At 35.9% G+C, this 20,945-nt stretch overlaps 1 protein-coding gene across 5 annotated transcripts; it reads left to right on the top strand.

Moving 5' to 3' along the window:
- Positions 1–9,141: 9,141 nt before the first annotated feature.
- On the top strand, positions 9,142–15,228 carry LOC126596397 (uncharacterized). 5 transcript variants are annotated; one of them, XM_050262973.1, is made up of 7 exons: positions 9,142–9,479; positions 10,176–10,218; positions 10,351–10,628; positions 10,742–11,091; positions 11,201–11,602; positions 11,916–12,300; positions 12,666–13,207. In XM_050262973.1, exons 3-7 carry the CDS (start codon positions 10,404–10,406, stop codon positions 12,906–12,908), a joined length of 1,605 nt encoding a protein of 534 aa, XP_050118930.1. In that variant the 5' UTR covers positions 9,142–9,479; positions 10,176–10,218; positions 10,351–10,403; the 3' UTR covers positions 12,909–13,207. The 5 variants fall into 5 exon arrangements, with proteins under 5 accessions (XP_050118930.1, XP_050118927.1, XP_050118928.1 ...); XM_050262970.1 differs by having other exon boundaries at positions 10,176–10,244; XM_050262971.1 differs by adding an exon at positions 14,903–15,228 and having other exon boundaries at positions 9,142–10,628; positions 12,666–12,926.
- The last annotated feature ends 5,717 nt before the right edge of the window (positions 15,229–20,945 follow it).

Genomic DNA, 20,945 nt, shown 5'->3' with positions numbered 1-20,945 from the left:
TAGTTTCGTGCTTGGTTTTTATGGTCTCCCTGTTTCCTTCAATTGGAGAGATTATTGGGCGTGGCTGGTTTAGTCACCTAATAGAGTAACATGGTAGTATACAACTTGTGATATGACATATTTTCTTCGTCAACAGGCTTCGTCGTCTTGTTTAGTATTTCGAGACATATATGTATAGGCCCAGACTGTAGCCAGTAGTTACTTATATATTTGTTTATTGCTTTAGCTTACGTGTAGAAGGTAACCTCCAATAACGTTTCTTTAATTAGAAAACTGTAATATTTAACTTGTTAAATTAAAGCTAATTCTCTTCTTATACTAAAAAAGATCTAACCTAAAGTTCTCAGTGCCTTACTGTGTTATGGATGTTCTTTTATTATTATAGAATTACCCTTCAGTTGTTATTTTATATTAACTTATTTACTTAATTAACTTTGTATGTGTTAAAGAGTTGGTAGGCTCAAAAGGAACACGTACCAAATATTCGGAAAATTTTCAGAAGACATTTATATGTATATTTTATGGACTCTTGAGTGTCCTGTGACCACCTAGGTCTTAATGTTCATCTGCATCTGAACCTGACCTCAATTAAATTAAAATTTTAAAATACTATTCCCCTTCAAAGAAAATAACATATAAGATACTCTATGATTACAAACAATATATAAATATTATTTTGAAGTATAATTTACGTGCAATTCACATGCTAGTTTGTCAAAATGACAATAATTGACGGCATTTGAAAGGAGTTAATTTATTGACCCAAAACAAACGAGGAAAGATAATTATTTTTCACCTGAACTTGGGAGTGTGTTGGTGTTAGATCATGCTACAATTAATTGATAGTTTAACGATAGCATTCTAATTAGTTGCAAACTAATGCTGCTCAATTAGTGATGAGTGAGTCGAGAACACAAATGAATCCCTTGTCGAAATCATGAAACAAGGTTCGGCATGCATGCATGCATGATTCATGCAGGCAAAATACTGTGGAACTTTTCTTATCAGCCATGGCATGCGCATGCAGTCGAAGGATCTGCAGGTAGCTCTCAGGCTGTCAGTGCTGAGTGCAGATTAAGTGCTTGGCACGCACTTTCATTTGGTCTGCCTGTATATATGTCGCAAAAGTTTTGGAAGCTAATTTTGTCAAATTAAAACAGCTTAACTTAATGATCATATTAAGCCAAATTATGCAATCATTGATTATCATCCTATACAGCTAGCTTGCTCTTATGTTTGTCTGCTCATGTATATTTGTTAAAGATTTAAGAGCAAAGCTACAACCTACTACTATTCAAACTGATATGTCTCAACATAATCGTTTATATCAATAATTCGGTGTTCAATTTTATTACAAAGATCTTGATGCAATTAAAAGTAAAAAAAATTCAATATATACAATAGAGAAATGCTAAGGAGACTTTTTCAAAAGTGATATTCTCTATAGACTTTCTATCACCTTATATTTTTTGCACAATATTTATAATATTAACATGAGAATTGACATTATTGTAAGCTGAGAGATTCCAAAAAGAGTCACACTTTCAAAGTATTCTCTTATCATTTCTCTAAATTGTAAGCAATGATCAATCAAGGTTTTTATATTGAACAATAATGCGACTGGGTAATTTGGTATTTAGCATGACAAAACTTCCAGAGAACAACACAAAACCTTTTAAATTTAGCCGGACATATCAACTTTAACCACACTCAAGTACTACTTTCAATTTTTTGCTTCTTTAACGACTAACGTAATCGTGGAAGATACTAAGAAAAATATTACGAGCTTGTTTGAAAGTGTATTTAAAAATGATTGAAAATACTTTTAGAGAAAATAATTTTTAGTTCTAAAAGTACTTAAAATGTTTTTTACAAGAAACATGAGTTATGAATTTCTTTCAAAAAGTACTTCAAATATTTTTTTCATAATTTACATGTATTTTTACTAAAAATTATTTCCAAAAATATTTTTATTAAAAATTATTTCAATCAACTGCAAAACACTTTTTACCTGCATAGGAAGCCTAGCTATACAACAAATGGGTGAGATGAAATTAAATATGAAATGATTAAATTAAACAATGGTGAGTTTACTTTACATTTACAAAACGACAGATGGCTGCATGCTTTTTCTATTCGTGCCGACATCGCAATCTTTGCTAAAAATGGACGATGATAATGGAGCTGACATCACCAGGAAGTTCCCAAATATGATTCAAAAGCAGGCATCAGTTTCATTCAAGACTCTCTCATCGATCTACCGAATTGTATTCAGATTATCAGACCAATTACTTAGGTTTTGGCAGACCTTGATTTCCAACCAATTGAACATATGCTCTGGGGAATATTATCTGAGAAGGAATGTTAAGGGAATTCTTTCAAAAAAAATTTTTTTTAAGAACTCTCAGTCATCTTCAAGTTTAACTTAATTACTGTGTCAACATTATAAAATAATGTGTAAAAAACACGAGATGACAGAGAATCTATAACGAGTCCAATTTTGAGAGAGTTCCATTAGTATTTCTCTTCTTTGGGACTTATTAAAGTCCTATTTACAGAAATATATTACTAAATATATGGACATCGCTATATGATAAGTTTATAACATACAGTTTTAGGTAGTTAAAATGCGTTATTGTAATAAAATAGTGCGTAGAATGACTTGTTTAGGGTGTCAACGACTGTTTCAAATGTTAACTAAGTTAGCTAAAAAGGGTTGTGGAATAAAACACACTGATTTCCAATGACATATATGTTAATTTGATGACACATATCTCATGTTGAAAAGGATGCATAGATAAGTAGCTATATGGGAAAAGTGAAAACAACTTAAATTCGGTTTTCTTCTTTAGTTTTTACTTTGTGTGCGTTTCTTTGTACATTTCTTCTACATCATCTCTACCATCCTTCATTGTCTCTTCTCCATCTCTTCATCTCTCCGGACCAAACACTACAAAAGAAAAAGTTATCAAACAGACTGTCAAAGTACTTGAATTAGAATGATGCCCTTGTAATGAAAAAGACAATATTAATAATTACAATTAGCACACTAATTAATGGCAATCAAAAGGAAAAACTATGATTTGTACCTTGATTGCCTTCTTTTTTATGCAAGAAGGTTTTTGTGTCGTTGATACAAGTTACAAGCATCATGAAGGCCGATGTCTTGATGTTTCCTTCTATTTTTGACAGCTAACTCAATTGCTTCTGTGTCCCTCTAACACCTGCCTCATTGATAGACTGATCCCACTCACGTTGCTTTCGGACGATGAGGATCATTTAGACCTACTTTTGAGAAAGTCAAAAAAAAAAAAGGAAGATTTTTAATTCATTAAAAATTATATTCGATTATTATTTTCTTGTAATTAAAATTTTTCGAATCATCCCTTAATTTCATAAATCAAATAAAGCACCCAAATGTTTGGATCATTCTTCAAAGCTCATTACTATGATTTTAATTTCTATTCTTTAAATGGATGTTCATAGTTCGACTTACAGTTTTGAAGATAATTGATACCAACCTCTAAAGTAGTCCTTGGTAAAAATAAACGTATGAGGAGGGCAAATGATTTTTTTGAGTGTCAATAACATCTCTCTAACATTACACTTGAAAGAAAATGTAAGGACTCGTCCCCAATTATTACGGTTTTTATAATTTTAAAACGTGAAATTACGAAATGCCCTTCGAGGCAAAAAATGTTGACTTTTGTTGACCGAATTGTCGTGTCATGAAAGATTCATTCCCTTGGCGTAGCCTCATAGTACTCATCGCTACGAACACGTGGGCGAAAACGGAACGTAATTTGGAGTTATAAACAAACGAAGTTGAGGGAAAAATGGTTATTTGACCATAAATCTAGAAGGCTCCAGATTTTGCTGGAGCAGTGAGATGGTGCCACATGTGTGGTTGTGAAGTAGATGAGAGAAAGGAGTGGGGGGACTGCCCAATCGGGAAGAAGAGGATGAAAGACTGACCAATCAGAAGAGATAGCAAGGAGGGCAAAAGATGGAGGAAAGAAGGAAAGAATCCCGACCTCCCTTCGACCCACGACCTGACCCGATTCCTACGAACACCCTGACGCCTTCACGGAATTTCTCCGGTGAATCATGAGGAACCACCACCACCACCAATCAACTTAGCGTTGTCTCAGCTTTCATTCCCACCCAAACTTGACGGCTGTGGGTCACATTTCACGATGAACGAATGTCGTCTTCTCCTGCACCCATACGGCGATCCGCCGTTTCTAAAGCCGACATTGACGATCACCATTACCAATAAACTCATCTCAACCCCAGAAGCAATGCCTAAGCATTGGATAAGGCGTCGGAGTTTGTTTTGGTGATGAATCGATACCACCCATTTCTAGGGTTTCGACAGATCGAGGGTGAATTGAGGTGTTTCCTGGCCGAATTAGACTTTGGCTTAGGTATAAAAGTTGTTCCTCTCATTGTGATCTACATTTCTGTAAAATTTGGGAATTTTTGGAGTTGTTGAATTTTTCGGTGAGTTGGGGTTGACGATCGCAGCGTGCGGCGGCGCATTGGGCGAAACCCGAGGTCCATCCTTAGGTTTTTCGACGTGCCGAATCCAAAGTTCATCCTTAGGTTTAAGTATAGTTTTACTAAATGGTCCCTAATTGTGGATAGGTGCATCGATGGAAAGTGATTCCATCCTCGCTAGCTCGAGCGATTCCCAGGCAACAAAATATTTGTGCGTGGACCCTTTCTAAACTTACATATTTTTATAAAATATTAGCCTAGCATGCATTTCGGACTTCATGATTTGAATATGTTTTATATATTGTTTTCCAAATTTCTATATTTACGGTTTACGAGATAGTTATGATTTATATTATGGTTTACAAATATGAGTTATTAATTATGGGATTTTCATATTTGGAATTCTATGGATTTACAAATGTGAATTATCATGGATTTATGTGTTAAGACTTTGAGCTTTCGAGCTCCAGATTTGATATGAGATTTTCGAGATATGTTTTCGGTACTATCTAGTGGGCTATCATACAACACATTCACACAACAAGGGTGTTACGATGTCTATGGTCATAGGACACATTTGATGAGTGAGATGAGATATTATGATATACCCCCAGCTTCACTGTCGAAAGCAGTGTCGGACAGCTTCACTAGCCACGGCTAGTGTATGTGTGTGATGTTATATGTTTCTTCTGCTTCACCTTCGGGTGATAGACAGGTACTGCCTTTGGACGACTATGATACCCCTAAAGAGTACAATATTGGTGAGATTTATGGATTTGCCTTCGAGCAATGATTGCACCGTTATTGAGCATGGTTTTACTCATATTTGTTTTACGAATTATTTCATGGCATGCTAGGGTTTCAGAAAAACCTATTATGTAGTATTATATATATATCCGAGTTTTCAAAACAGGGAGTTAGTATGTTCATAAAGAAAATGGTTTTCTTATTATTAGTATTATTATTATAAAGGGTAAATTACATAGTAGCCCCTCAGGTTTGAGGTCTGTTGCAATCTTATACAATATCTTTAAAACTTTTCACTTTCATACCTCAAGTACTATTTTATTTCAATTTCATACAACCGTTACATTTTCCATCCATGGATCTGTTAAATGCTGACGTGGCTGCCAAATGTCTGTCACGTGGCAAATAAAATAAATTTTTTTTTTTTAAAAACATGTCTGCCACTTTTTTTTTTTTTCTTCTTCTTCTTCTTCTTCCTCCTCCTCCTCCTTCTTCTTCTCTTCCTCCTCCTCCTTCTTCTTCTTCTCTTCTTCTTCTTCCTCCTTCTTCTTCTGGGTTCGGTCCCTTTTTTTTTTTTTTTCTTCTTCTTCTTCTTCCTCCTCCTCCTCTTTCTTCTTCTCTTCCTCCTTCTTTTTCTTCCTCTTTCTTCTTCTGGGTTCGGTCCCTTTCTCTTTTTTTCTTCTTCTTCTTCTTCTTCCTCCTCCTCATCTTTCTTCTTCTCTTCTTCTTCTTCCTCCTTCTTCTTCTGGGTTGCAGGGGTTCGGTCCCTTTTTTTTTTCTTCCAATTTCAGGTTTTTTAAAAAAAATTAAAAAATTATTTTATTTGCCATGTGGCAGACATTTGGCAGCCACATGGCATATATGTGGCAGCCAAGTCAGCATTTAACAGATTCATGGATGGAAAACAGATCCATGGATGGAAAATGTAACGGTTGTATGAAATTGAAATAAAATAGTACTTGAGGTATGAAAGTGAAATGTTTTAAAGATGTTGTATAAGATTGCAAATAGACCTCAAACCTGAGGGGCTACTATGTAATTTACCCTATTATAAACTTTGGTCCATTCACCTTTTATGTTTTGCACCCCCTCAGGAGTTAGAATCGAGACACACGATCCTAGCATCAGGGCACTTCCGCTCAGGTGTCTTCGAGCTTCCTCTGTGTAGTTCCATTCCTCGATTCGTACCTTTCCATAATAATTCTTTCTCATTATTTTTGATTAGTTGTATACTTTGAACACGTCTTTGCATTAGTGTATTCCTTTCTAATCACATCTTTTAAGTTGCATGCGTGTTTAAAATGGCTTCGTCACCCTCGGGCGTAGGCCAGCACGTGCCTACCCTGATATTTGGGGATATTGGGGTTGAGGCGTGTCAGAAAAACACTTCATATCTAATAACTAAGAGAATTGAGTTGATAATGTTGAAATGATTTTACAATTAAGAGTCAATTAGAGTACAAATAGGTGGGGGAAAAAAGGCTTATTAATTTATTTGCCCCCTAAAACTGCCATTTAGTCTCACTTTATCCTCTAAAACTGGTTTTATCTCACTTTGCCGCATGAAACTACTATTTTTGTCTCATTAGATTCATACCCTACTTTCGTCAATTCAGTCAAATAAACGTTAAATTAAAAGGTAGTATGCACAATTTGTTGCCTCCAACTTGCATGCTAAAACCACCCCAATTCCATTTTCGATAACTCTAATTCAAACCCCCGTCTGTCTCTCTTGCGAATTGGTGTAGAATTGTAGATGCAGCCTTTGGCAAAAACAAATAATGGGTTGTGTTTCAAAATCCAATTCAAGCCACTTGTTGAATCCAACAGAATGGATGAAAAGGGATGGACTGAGATTAAATGAGACGAAAAATGGCAATTTTAAAGGACAAAGTGAGACAAAACCAGTTACAAGAAATAAAGTGAGACTAAATAGCAGTTTCTAAGGGCAAATAAATTATTATGCCAAAAAAAATGTTTTTTTTTTCCCATTGAACTTTTAAAGTAATTTTGTGCAAAACTTATAGTAGTTAGGTGTTTTCGTAATTTTTATAATTTATTACTATTTAAGTTAGAGGCTCAGGTGATGGTCATGTGCTAGGTAGATGCGCACTAAGAAGTAAGGACCTGGCTTCTCTGCCCTGCCAGGTCCTATGTACTCTCATCCCCTCCTATTTATGCGGTTACGGTTATGTCACGTTAATATTTTATAGCATTATTGCTTTTTGTCTTATTATCTCTATAAAAAAATTAATATAAATTATTGACGTGATTTAACCGCGATCACGTAAAATAGAAAGGGATGGAAATGTATGGGAATGGGAGGACATAGAAGACAAGTCCAAGAAGTAATGCATTGGGACCATTTATTTACGAATTGGGTAGAAAAAGGTTTCTCAACTTATTGTTTTCAAGTTTCAATTACTTCAAGGAACCGTAGAAGTCAAGCTATGGTAGATATGAACTTTATTTCGGTGAGTCATCCGCTTGAACAGAAAAACTTACATGCAACTAAAATACTAACGTAATGGAATGTATGTTATCAGATGCTTTAACTTATCAATGACTATCTTAACGTCTTAATTGTTTGCAAATTCGACCACCTTATAATGTGGACCTTGCCAACCTTTTTTTATTAAAGGGATCAATTGGTGATTTCATCACGACAGTCCACCTTTTAGGGGTAGGTAAGACTCGCCAAGAATCAAATTCAAAACTTGTTATGTGGAATACAAACCTGTAATTTATTCCCTGGCGATGGTTTGACATTGCCATCCCTTTACCCATGTGTTTTATCGAGAATTCTTGCAATGCCAAATCATGTGTTGGAGAATAACTTTCACGACTAGTAATAGTTTAGCTTTTCGACCAGGTCCCCCCAAAAAAGCACAAACCATGGCCCGTTACTTACAACTTACAGCTCTCACTCCTCAATGACGACTGAAGGTTGCTAACTACTATGTAAAAGGATCTTCTCCGGATCCCTTTCTCCTAATCTACCAAATCAGGGAATTCTTATCGTTGAAATTTGATCAAACGGCTACAAGCAAGGGCCCACTTTAAAAGTTATAATAACTTCAGCCGTTGGATAAAATTTCAATGACACAGATCCCCTGATTTGATGGATTTGGAGGAAAGGATCCAGAAATGATCATTTCCGATTATATATACCTCTGCCGTCGACTAATTTCTACTTCGTTTTCATGGACTAATGGAAGGGAGATCAATAATGTAGAATGCTAAGTCGCGGCAGGGATTTTGTGTCTCTGCATTTAATTTCAATTCAAAAACGTATGAATTTTTGCTTCTCCTGTACGTATGTAAACACCCTTAACCGATCGAGCCACAAACACCACAATCTCGTTCATATATGTACTAGTGAAGTGGTAATGTTAGATTAGAATTAAAAATGATTAAAATTACAGTCCTAATTATATTGGACTTGGAACAAAACAGACGGTACCCTCTACTAATTTGATTCCAAAACGTCTTAAACAAGAACCAAGTAATTTTATATTGTCACCATTCGTGTCTAAAGCAACCAATTAGACTTTCAAAATAATTTCAATCAAATAAAAAACTTTGTGAGAAGTCCTATCTCAAAGAAAATTTTCAGTGTGTCAGAATACCTGTGTATAATACAAATTATTGTAAATAATTTTGTTAAATATCTAATTATTTATATTATGATATCAGGTGTACCGAGCTGTGTTACCGAGACACTAAAAAAATCTCTTCCTATCCTGTTCGTGATAGTTTTCACCTTGGTTTTCGTAAAACCATAGAAATTAGTTGGAGTTACCATCTCCATAGTCAAGAGGAAGAAGCTGACGTGTAGGAATGGGCATACTACAAACATATAGTAACTAGAAAAGCTTCATCACCACCCAAAAGCTAATAAGAGAGATAGAAGGGAAGAGAGTCACCTCCCAAAATCCCCCCATTGAAAAAATAAAAAAACACAAAAAACTCTCAACTATTTGTTCATATATTCATCCACTCTCTTTCTCCATAGACAAAAGCCAAAATTCCCCTTCCCTTTTATCTCTATAAATCCTTTGAGGAATATCCCATCCCACTCTCTCTGCCTTTTGATCAAAACCCCACTTCTCTGCTCTTTCATTTGATCCATTTTTTGCTGTGTTTGTCTTAAGAAAAAACGTCAAATTCTCTGCAAATTTGTTGACGGATGCAGATGATGGGTTTTCAGGAATCGTGGGTTGCTCCGATATGTAATTCTTCGTTTCCTAGTTGTTGGGTCTCGATCTCTGACGATCATAATGTAGAATTGACAAAGCTTGTTGAGCATGTGATTGTGTTATGTTTCTGCTGGATTCTGTCTCTTTGATTACTTTTGATGTTTGATCAAGTTTTTGTAAATGGTTTTTTTATTTCTCCGATGATTTTCTGATCTGGGTTTGTCAAAAGGGTTGATTTTACAGGACAATTATCTGTAAACCCCTGTTATTTGTATAAAAATATGGAGGTTTGTTTTGCTTGCCTAGGTTATTTTGATCGGGTTAATCTGACCCGTATCAGTAAAAATGAGTTTACGTGGATTAGATTTTGCATTTTGATGTCAAAACTCTTTCCTTTTTTTGGTTGTCTTTTGCCGGTGGGAATATCCATTTGTGGAAGACTAGTATTCTTCTCCTCAAAGTTTGCATCTTTTGGTGTTCCTCAAGTTTGCTTTACTATTTTGAGGTTTGGGGTTTCTTTGTTAACCCCTCTTGATTCGGAAAGTCTGAAAATTTTCGGTTTTTGTTCTGATCAAACTGTGATCAAATGATCGGGTTGTGAATTTCTCTGGTTTGTCGAATTTTGCAGATGTTTGATGTTATGACATGTTGATAGGACATAACTTGTTGCATTATTTGTTCTTGCACTTGCTGTCATGTTTTATAGGTATTTTTTTTTTTTATTTGTAGGTTTTGAGACTTGAAGTTGTTGATCAATAACATAATTATCGAGGTAGATACCACGGCGTAGATTATCCGGTGAATAAAATTAGCAAGAATGTTTGAAAATTTAGATTCTAATGTAATGTTGGATGATTGAGAGGAGTAATTTAGTAATTGTTGTACCGATATTTCGTAATTTCAGCAATTTAGAACTCCTTTGCAAAGCTTGGCCACTGTGAACTTTGGCAGTGCCAAATGGATGCCACTGCAAGCGGAACCCCAACTATACAATACCATAACATTCCTGACCAGCCAATTACCACTATTGTTGCCACTCCTGTACCAACATTTGAAAGGCGGCAACGCCATTGCTTCGGGACCTCCACCCCCGGAGAGTTCCCTTTAGCTGCAAACCCCTCCATTGTCCTCCATGTCCTTACTGCCTGCAATTTGGATCCTCAAGACCTTGCAAAGTTAGAGGCAAGTGGCCCTTTTTTTCCCTACATTTTGGTAATGCAGCGGTGTTTTAAGTTTTTGGATTTATAATGCTGCTGGTTTGTATTTGGGTGTGCGTGTGCGTGTGTGTGTTGCAGGCAACATGTTCCTTTTTTAGGCATCCTGCGCACTTTGCTCCTGACTTTGAATTGTCCATATCGGAGCTTGCTGCTCTGGACATGTGCCGAAAAAGAGCTATATTTAAGCCAATGACAGCCGAACAGCGTCAAGAATTGAAGCAAAGATGTGGGGGTTCATGGAAACTTGTCCTGAGGTTTTTGTTAGCTGGAGAGGCATGTTACCGAAGGGAGAAATCACAGGCAATAGCAGGGCCTGGTCACAGCATTGCTGTGACTTCGAAAGGAACTGTCTACTCATTTGGCTCAAACAGCTCAGGACAGCTCGGACATGGCACAACTGAAGAGGAATGCCGGCCTAGGCCAATCAGGTTGCGAACTCTTGACTACTCCTCTGATCTGATTCTGTAAAATGCAGGAAAAAGGAAAGAGAAATAGTTGATTTGAACGAAAAGTTAATGGAACTCCGTTGTGTTGCAGATCTCTGCAAGGCACTCGAATTATTCACGCGACTACTGGGGCTGGCAGGACAATGCTGATCAGTGACGCTGGGAAAGTTTATGCCTTTGGAAAGGACTCTTTTGGCGAAACTGAGTACGGGGTTCAAGGATCAAATCTTGTTACCACTCCACAGTTGGTTGAGTCTTTGAAAGACATATTTGTGGTACAAGCTGCAATTGCAAATTTCTTCACAGCTGTGTTGTCAAGAGAGGGCAGGGTGTATACATTTTCTTGGGGCAACGATGGCAAACTTGGTCACCAAACTGAGCCAACTGATGTTGAGCCCCATCCTTTATTGGGGGCACTTGAGAATGTACCTGTGGTGCAAATTGCAGCTGGATACTGCTACCTTCTTGCTCTGGCTTGTCAACCTAATGGCATGTAAGGATTATCTGTCTTCATCAGTTTGCCTTGGAAGCATTGAGCATTCTGATTATATCGAACAATCAGCTTTTTCGGAACCAAAAAGAGTTGTTCGAGAATCTTGTTCACAATTTTTGAGAATGTTACTAAAATTAAAAAAATTATTGGGAACCTGTTCAAACTGTTTTTTCCTAAAGCATTTGATATTACTCTGACGTATTCATGTTTGTTCCTTGATAAATCCGAAACAGTTTCTGTTATTGCTGTCTTTACATTAAATCTTTTATGAAAATTATTATTTGCTCATTTGTATGATCTCGAAACCTTTCAGGTCAGTTTACTCTGTTGGCTGTGGCTTGGGTGGGAAGCTTGGACACGGTTCAAGAACTGATGAGAAGCACCCCCGACTTATTGAACAATTTCAGGTTTTGAACCTTCAGCCAATGGTGGTTGCTGCCGGAGCTTGGCATGCTGCTGTGGTGGGGCAGGATGGACGTGTCTGCACCTGGGGTTGGGGCCGTTATGGCTGCTTGGGTCACGGGAATGAAGAATGTGAATCAGTTCCCAAGGTTGTGGAAGCATTGAGCCAGGTGAAGGCGGTGCACGTTGCTACAGGGGATTACACAACCTTTGTGGTTTCAGATGTCGGTGATGTGTACTCATTTGGTTGTGGAGAATCAGCTAGTCTTGGACATAGTACTGCTGCCGATGGACAGGTCTCGTTTATTACCGCTCTATTTCATATTTCATATGGTAATTGAGTTAGTTTCCTAGTTGCAGTAAGGTTGTGCCCCTTGACTCACATTGCAGAAAGTCAATATATGAAATTCATAAATCAGTGAACACGAATTACTTGTTTCAAAATGGTATCAAATTGCTGCACATCATCTTACATCTGTAGAATGACTTCACCATCCTAGAAGAGCTTTGACGCTGTTTTCGTCGTAGATATAACTCACAAACTTCTTGTTGCTGAGTTGTATTATGTAACTGGTTATTTGTTGGCTCCGGTTTGTAGGATGAAAGGTCGTCCAGTTCACCAAGTTTCTGAATCTTGTTTCTTCTGTTGCGTCTCTTGCAGGGAAATAGGCATGCAAATGTGTTGGCACCAGAGCTAGTGACATCGCTGAAGCAAGTGAATGAGCGGGTTGTACAGATCAGTCTCACCAATTCCATATACTGGAACGCCCACACTTTCGCACTAACCGAATCAGGGAAGCTATATGCATTTGGGGCCGGAGACAAAGGGCAACTAGGCATTGAACTTGTTGCCAACCAGACCGAAAGGGGAAAGCCAGAGCTGGTCGATATTGATCTCAGATAGAGTTCATCAATATCTTTGGTATTCCCGGCCACACCATAATGCTCTATCCTCTAATTTATCGTCATAACTCATTGCATTTGATGTTTGCATTCCCATGTCTATTGTGTACATAGAAACAAAAAATTGTGAAGTTTAAAGGTTATTAGGTTAATAGGGGCCTAAACCAGATTGCTAAATGGTTGTTTATATCTGAAAATTTGGCTTGCTCTTAGGCTTCAGGTAGTTGTTGATAGCAGATGATACATTTATCAAGGTTTATTTCATGACTCATTTTATCTCAAGATTAAATTTATAATTTATCTGCTGGGGTGAAAGGTGAAAACTGGGGTTAAGTGGCAATTTTCATGCTTCGCTTACCCTTTTTCTTTGAGCATTGTGACAGTTGAGGTGGCTTGAGTTATCTTTTGAGCATTGTCATTGTTAATTGTGGGATCACTGTCCACTTGGATCACTAAACTAAGTATTCAGTAGCGAGCGAGAGAAATTTACATGCAACTGGAATGTCAATGTGTCAATGCACATCATGTTTTTTTAACATTTTACATAGCATCGCATGTTTAGTTTGAAATATTGGCACCTTGGTGTTCTAGTTGTGTAGTTGCGTGCAAGTTTGCTTAGTGGGAAAGAGAACGGAGAGGTGAGAAATGACTATCAATTTAAGTATACCAGCCGATCATTCTTGACTCCATCAATTTGGCATTACTAGTTGCTGGATTTGTATGGTTATTATGAATTGGGATGGGAGGTTGGTTTGTGATTTCATGTACATGATGATGGCTAAAAAACCCACAAAGCAAAGTGCTAAAAATTGGAGGCCCAACCTATAGAGTGGATGCTCTTCTAAGAATTAAGGTTTGGTTTTACCTCTTAGTACTACGGTCACGTAGTTTTTATCTTCGCTTGTAAGTGAAAGGTCTTAGGTTCGATTCTCGCTAAAGGTGAATTTGAACTACATCATTGCTAGCTCATTGTGAGGAAGCCCACCTCTTCCCTTTTAATGTAGATAGTATCTTCTGTTTTTTTTTTTTCTTTTTGTTTTAAAAGAAAAAAAAAAGGTCTGGCTTTACTTACAATAATACAATAATTAATCACATTTTTATAACTAAGCACTTTAATATTATTGTTAGCTCCAAATTTACGCAACAAGGTTCGACATTGGTTTAAACGTTTAAGAGCTCGTTTAGATGTGTTTTTAAAATGACTAAAAACACTTTTAGTGAAAATATTTTTAGAACTAATTTTTGGTAAAGATGCAAGTAAATAATGGAAAAGCACTTAAGTGCTTACTCGAAGAAGCATGACTTTAAGTGCTTTTAGAACCCAAAAATATTTTCTCTAAAAGCGTTTTTAATTATTTTAAAAGCACATCTAAATGAGCCCTAAAACATTGATGTACATAGGTGAATAGCCAGATGCATTTAAGCTATGGGCGGTGACCTCAACTATTTTTGTTTGGTCAGATGTTTTAGTGTATCGAACCGTATTTTCGGTAAATTAGAAAATTTCTCTTTGTTTGAAAAATGATTTATGCACATCTTTTTTCATCACCCCTTTTAATAAAGATCCTTCCAACTCTTATTTATATTTTACCATTCAAGGACTGAAACAAAAAAGAATATGGCAAATCGAGTATTTGAATGGCTCATATTTGAGTGGGATTTTCGTTTTAATGCACATTTGAAACTCCAATCAAGAATTTTATTGTTAAATTGTGAATTGAGTTGCACCCACTTCCAACACTTATTTAAGCTGTTTCTATGAAAATCCCATTTTCTTATATATATATATATCTATTTTTATAAAATTTTCATTTTCCATTTTTCTTTGTAAACTCAATCATTTGAACCAATTGAAATTGGATTATCTTCTAATCCAATGTTGGATCGGACTGAAATTTATCTAAATTCAGCCGAACAACACCAAATGATCATAATATCACAATATGAATAATAAAGTAGTCCTCTAAGAATTTATTTATTTATTTTTTGTTACAGGGGGGCCTAAAGTCCAAGTGGGACCGTCAAACAAAGAAGGACATTGGTTCAAGGGGCTTACGTTAACATCCCGAGTCCTACCAACTTCAGAAATAGCATGATTGAAGGAGAAGGGTCATCCAACACAATAAAATCCAGATTCCTCAAAAAACTCAATTTTGCTAAACCTTCAGCTATCATATTTCTTTCTCTATAAATATGACTTAAATCACATTGATCTAATCGAAAAATCAAGTGATGACCCTATTATTTATCCGTATCTAGAGATTAGAATGAAAGAGGTGATACATTATCATTTTTTAATAGGATGATACATTCTCATTTTAGTTAAGGGATAAAAAAAAACCTAACGAAAAGTTCAAAAAAACTTCATTTTTAATGAAAAACCATTTTTAAAGGTATAGTGAACAGTACCAGCGAAAGGTATAAATGTGATTTTTCGTTAAAAGTGAACAGTACCGGGAGTGTTTTGTTAAAACTCCCATAAAAAAAAAGGATGGAATGGTTATGGTAACAATAATGCAACTATGAATTCTAGTTGGGTGGGAAAAAATATACAATAAAACAAATATCAAGGGGAATATGTTCACATCATTAGTTCCACAACTTATCCAATCATTATTTGATTATTAAATTCTATTAACATATGTTAAGGAGACTATCTTGAAAGAGGGCATTCTCTTCAGTTTAACGTTAATTCCCGTTTCAATGTTACAAAACATTGTGCTAAAAAAAAAAGATGAATGAGAGAGTCCCCTTAAGAGTTCTCAGTTGGAAATCATGACTTGTATAAACGTTATGTATATATTATTGTAATAGGATGAATTACAATTCTCTTAAACGCATGTGTTATAGATCACGAATTGTATATGTCATGTAGGTGGTCGTACCAATCGTATACGACTTCTATGCACGACAAGGTCTCCTTGTACCACAAGAAATGAATGCTTCCAAAAGATATTACTTGTTTAGGGTTTGCTAGGACCCAAAGAAAGGCATAAGCTTCAATAAGATATCATTTGAACTTCAAAGAAGGGGCATATGCTTCAATAAGATATCATTTTATTATCTATTGAAATTTCCAAATAGTAAGGGAAATAGTTTTACTAACCACTTTAAGTAGTGATGAAATGAGTTTAAATTAAAAAATTTGTGATTGTAAATATATTAACCGTACTTATTTAGCGACAATCAATATTGTGATGATACTCACCGTTAATTTAGGGTGGTGATTGGTGAGAAAAAATACACCAAATAGTAAGCAAGCAACTTCTTCAGGCAGGGGTGGATGGAAGTAGGACCAAGGTGGTCACAGGACAACAAGCCCAACAAGCATTCGATGAAATGCCTCAGTGAATAAGTTAATTTTTTTTTTCGTGCTACGCGCTCTGTTCCTACTTGTATTTACCATTGGAACCCCTAATGTTCAAACTCTGGATCCGCCGCTGCCTTCAAGCACCCTGTCTTTTGTTTAATTTGTTGTAACAAGCTGTTCTTTTTATTTATTTGTTGCCATGATGAACTTCGCACCAAGTTTGCGAATCCTTATCCATTCTGTCCATGGCGTGTGTGAAAGAATATGTTGGCATGTGATGTGCAGGAGACTTGGTTGTGTTATTTGCAGAATGAAACAACACTAATCATGGAGTTTTGACCCTCAAACTCAGAGAAGCCCTGGTCTTAACCGTGTTTGCCTACAGCTACTAATAAATCATGCACCTTAAGCACTTAAACGAAGACCCAATATTATATCATATTTATATTAATCTATCTTTTTATATTATACAAAGATATATGTACATAGCGGGTGGTAAAATAAATGGAAGTTTTAACGAAAGACTCCCGGTACTGTTCACTTTTAATGAAAAATCACATTTTTTACTTTTCTCTGGTACTATTTACTACACCTTTGTTTGTCATTTTTCATTAAAACTAAAGTTTTTTTATGACTTTTCGTTAGTTTTCCTAAAATAAATTAGTATCAAAATCATCATTCACGAAATATATTGTCATATAAAATTTCTCATTTATAAATAAAGAAAAATCAACAAAACAATACTACGTATTATGTAGTTTTTTTTTTTTTGAACAAACAATAATATTTACACTAAAAAATCGAATATAAGATCTGTCTCACTTATCCGTAGTATTAAGTGGCACATATTATACGTAGTTATATGTTGAATTATACAAATATCAGTCGTAAGGAGTTTCAAACCCCACCAGTTACGTAACCATGGCCAGGCCGTGCATGGGTCAGGATTCACGGGCGGCGTTCGTTTTAACTTTTAACAATGAAATAAAAGTCAGACTCCAGAAGAGACAAATGCTAGCTACTGGACAACCCTGCAAAACATACAAAAATACGAGAGTGATTAATTATTAATAATTATATATTATAATCCATAATTGGACGACCCTGCAATGTTGAGGAAACATCAATTAAGCATTTTTATTAACTAATAATGTTTGTTTATAAGAATCCGAAGTACCGTACACATCTCTAATCGAATCTCTTACGTACAGTGTAGACTCGATTGGACACAGATAATTTTCGATCGAGCTCCTCCTCTGCTGTTCAATTATTTGGTTGAAATATTGGAAGACAAAGAAGCAAAGCTTTAATTTCCTTCCCCACACATGTTCTTTCCCTGTAGCCTTGAGCAATTCACATGCTTGTTCATGTGTAGACCCGGTTGTAGTACTTTGTATACATTATTTATAGGTATGTGAGTCTTGTGAGACAAGTACATACGAACGTACGTACATACATAGGAGGATCGATCTTGTTTTCTAGCTAGCTAGACTGTCGGTGATGAAGATCTCAGTTTTATTAAATATGGTAAAGTAGTACTAAATTAAATTGTGACAATTTGTTAATGCACTAATATGAGTGTGTGTGTATATACATATATATATATATATATATATACATATTCTGCAGACGATGAGGCCTATGTGAATGTATTGCAGATGTGACAAGTTCTGAAAGATGGAGCATAATGTCAATAAGATAAGTAGATCATAAAGTTTTGAAAGAGACTGTTGTCAAAGAGGAACCCTACATAAATAAAGGGGCTGCAATTTGTGAAGAGGAACCCTACATAAATAAAGGGGCTGCAGTTTGTGAACTTCAAAGGGAGTTAACCCTATCAACCCACCAAATAAGTTTGGTCCCTGTAGAGCAATTTTTCAGACTATTCTTACGTGGTGTCATAAATTTATTCAAATTATAACATGTTTGATTTTTGTTAATATCTAAAAAATATGAGGCATATCAACATTATTGTCTGTTGATTATAACACATTGCAACCAAGTACTCACAAAAAATTTGAGAGTTGCTTTATCAAATGAGCTTTTCCTACGAAGCTATAATCCCCAATTAGGGTTTTCCGTCGAGGCAATTAAGGGTGAAATATTTTCTGAGATGGCTGTAAATTTAACACGCACATTTAGGTAAGCAAGATATCCGCTCTGTTTTCCGGGCCAAATGATTGGTGAGCAAGAATCAAGATACTTAATTATGTCATTTGTAGTGATTTGCCAGCAATATCAACTCCCTGACACGTGTTGAGTGGATGAGCATGTGGCCTAACAGTAGTAGTCACCACACTCATCACTCTTCACCCACACACAGCAATAAGTATTTCTGGATGGAGATCGACTCATGCAAATGGCAAAAAATGGGATTTGCCCTTTATTGTGAGTACATTTTATATTTGGCCACCACCCTTTTTAAATTTTGAGTGGATTTTTGCTTATTACCTAAATTAGTGGGCATCATCACTTTTAATTTTCAATAATTTAATTTATCTACAGACTATTGTACAAATTTTTTATTTTAAGAATGAGTGATTGCCCTTTTCCGATCAAAATATAAACTCATACAACAACAATCAATGCAACTAATTATGCGTAGGGTTCAGATTTGATCAAACACTGGGGGAATCTAGTTGAGGAGAATGATCTCCAAATCCTTCATTATTTCAACGAGTACTCCATCTTCTTCCCCATCTTCAGTCCGTACCGAGAAGACCAACAAGTATTGTGCTTCGTTGCATGGTAAGAACTCATCATCCTGCAAGCATGAAACTTCATTTGTTTTCTCAACTTTAACACGTGATAGTGGGAACGGCAACAGAAAACTTAATCAGGGCCATTTTTAGGAGGGTCCTCTAGATTTATAATATTTTGGATCTCAAGAATTAGGTGAAGAAAACGATTGATCGAAATTTTTTTTACCGTTCTTGAGTATATGACTGCGAATGATAAAATATTCTCCAATAGTGACGCACATGAGGATCAATCATATTTGTTTTCTTTCCTCTTTCATGAGATCTAGAGTAATTATAGTGCTCTCTTTTGAAGAAAGGAAAAAAAGAATAATATCATACTACTTCTATGGATCCCACCACCTCATATGAGACGGACAAAGGTGAAGTTGAAAAAATAGTTTCAGTCCCTAGCTAGCATTTGCTTAGAAAAGTAATAACGCATTTCGTATTAACGTTGGTATTACAATTTGGTATATAATTTGGTTCTTCGTGTCAAAATTTCAAAGTCGAGCCAACATATCATTTGTAATCATATTTACAAAGTCTTCCTGAAGCCGCTTGCCAACATCCCAACAAATGCTGAATTTAATTTATGAGAAAACGTTTCTGTGCGATAAAGAGTATAATCATTCAATATAAACTTTAATTTATTCTATCAAGTTACTAATGTGGGATACATTCTTCAACGCTTCCAACTTTCAAATTTGATCGTTTTAACTCGAGTTGTATATATGTAGCCAACTCAGTGGCGGAGCCAGAATTCTGAATGAGGAGGGGCCTTTCACAAATATGTGTGTGTGTATATATATATATATATACATGAGTGTGTGTAAAAAGTTGAATTCATAACATGTTGACATATGCAATTTGTGTAATCCTCACAAAACTGAAAAAATTCTTTTAAATTCAATACTAAGAAGAAAAAATGTAAAACCCCAGACAACCAAGTAAGAGGTAGGTTGTGGAAGGCTAAAGAAAATACAAAGAAGTAGAAAAAGGACAAGGGGGAGAGGTCTGCAAATAAAGAAGGTGGGTTGCTTTAGAAAATTATAGGGTGTATATTACTGTTAGGTGAGAGAATCGAACCAAAAGTGGTGTTGCTTTTTCCATTTAAAATTGCACATCTCTTTTAAAACTCCCCTACCAAACTTATCGTTTCATTAGACAGTCGAAAAAATTTAAAATCAAAACTTAACGATGTCGTTTGCTTCATTTTCTTCTATAAGGTTCACACCTCATATGAAGTCAGGATGGGCCAGGGACTACCCTAGTCCCTTGGTGGCTCCGCCCCTGAGCCAACTAGCCGTGAATTTTCATTTTAGTGTAGTTGCTTGTTTCAAGTTTTGAACCCATGCAATGCAACTTCAGGCCAATATCAAAATGGAAAGAAAAACTCCACATTGGCGGGTGCAGTTCGGTACCGGATCAACTACCAGCATTAACGGCCCCAGATTCTGAGAATTGAATATCAGAGGCTTCAGATTTGACCCCAAACACCGTGGGACTCACCTCCGGAAAGTTTAAGGGAACAAAGCTCACATGGGAGAACGTGGCTACCCTACAGAAATACGCCACGTCATCACGTGGAGGATAGTACGGACCACCCATGTGGTCTAAAGCTAAATAGGCCCGACTCAATTCTCAAGAGATTTTGTCATCAAGAGTTTTTTGGCTTATCTTAATTTCAGTGGGTGCAAAGAGAAAAAGTCCCTTTGTTATCTTCCACAAATCTTCTCAATTTCCAATTGTTGAATTAAATGAATTAGAAAATATCAAAAAATAAAAATTAATAAAAGATATGTAAGAAATAAAAAGGAATATGTGGATAACATCATCTGTCTACAAATTCAACATACAATAATAAGACCATCAATATTTGAATTCATTTTCGTTTTTCACTTATTGTAAGTGAAAGATCTTTGATTGGAGTTGTATAAATAGAGAATTTGAAGTCTAATTATAAGTGATATGTTATGTCGATGTGATT

The sequence above is a fragment of the Malus sylvestris genome, chromosome 13 (genome assembly GCF_916048215.2).
Source record: "Malus sylvestris chromosome 13, drMalSylv7.2, whole genome shotgun sequence".
Lineage (NCBI taxonomy): Eukaryota > Viridiplantae > Streptophyta > Magnoliopsida > Rosales > Rosaceae > Malus > Malus sylvestris.
This window is presented reverse-complemented; position numbering and strand designations above follow the sequence as displayed.

Excerpts from the sequence above, each read along its gene's own strand:
- LOC126596397 (XM_050262971.1), top strand. The coding sequence starts at position 10,404 with ATGGATGCCACTGCAAGCGGAACCCCAACTATACAATACCATAACATT. Across the intron at positions 11,092-11,200 it reads TGCCGGCCTAGGCCAATCAG|ATCTCTGCAAGGCACTCGAA; the intron begins GTTGCGAACTCT and ends GTTGTGTTGCAG. Across the intron at positions 12,301-12,665 it reads GTACTGCTGCCGATGGACAG|GGAAATAGGCATGCAAATGT; the intron begins GTCTCGTTTATT and ends CGTCTCTTGCAG.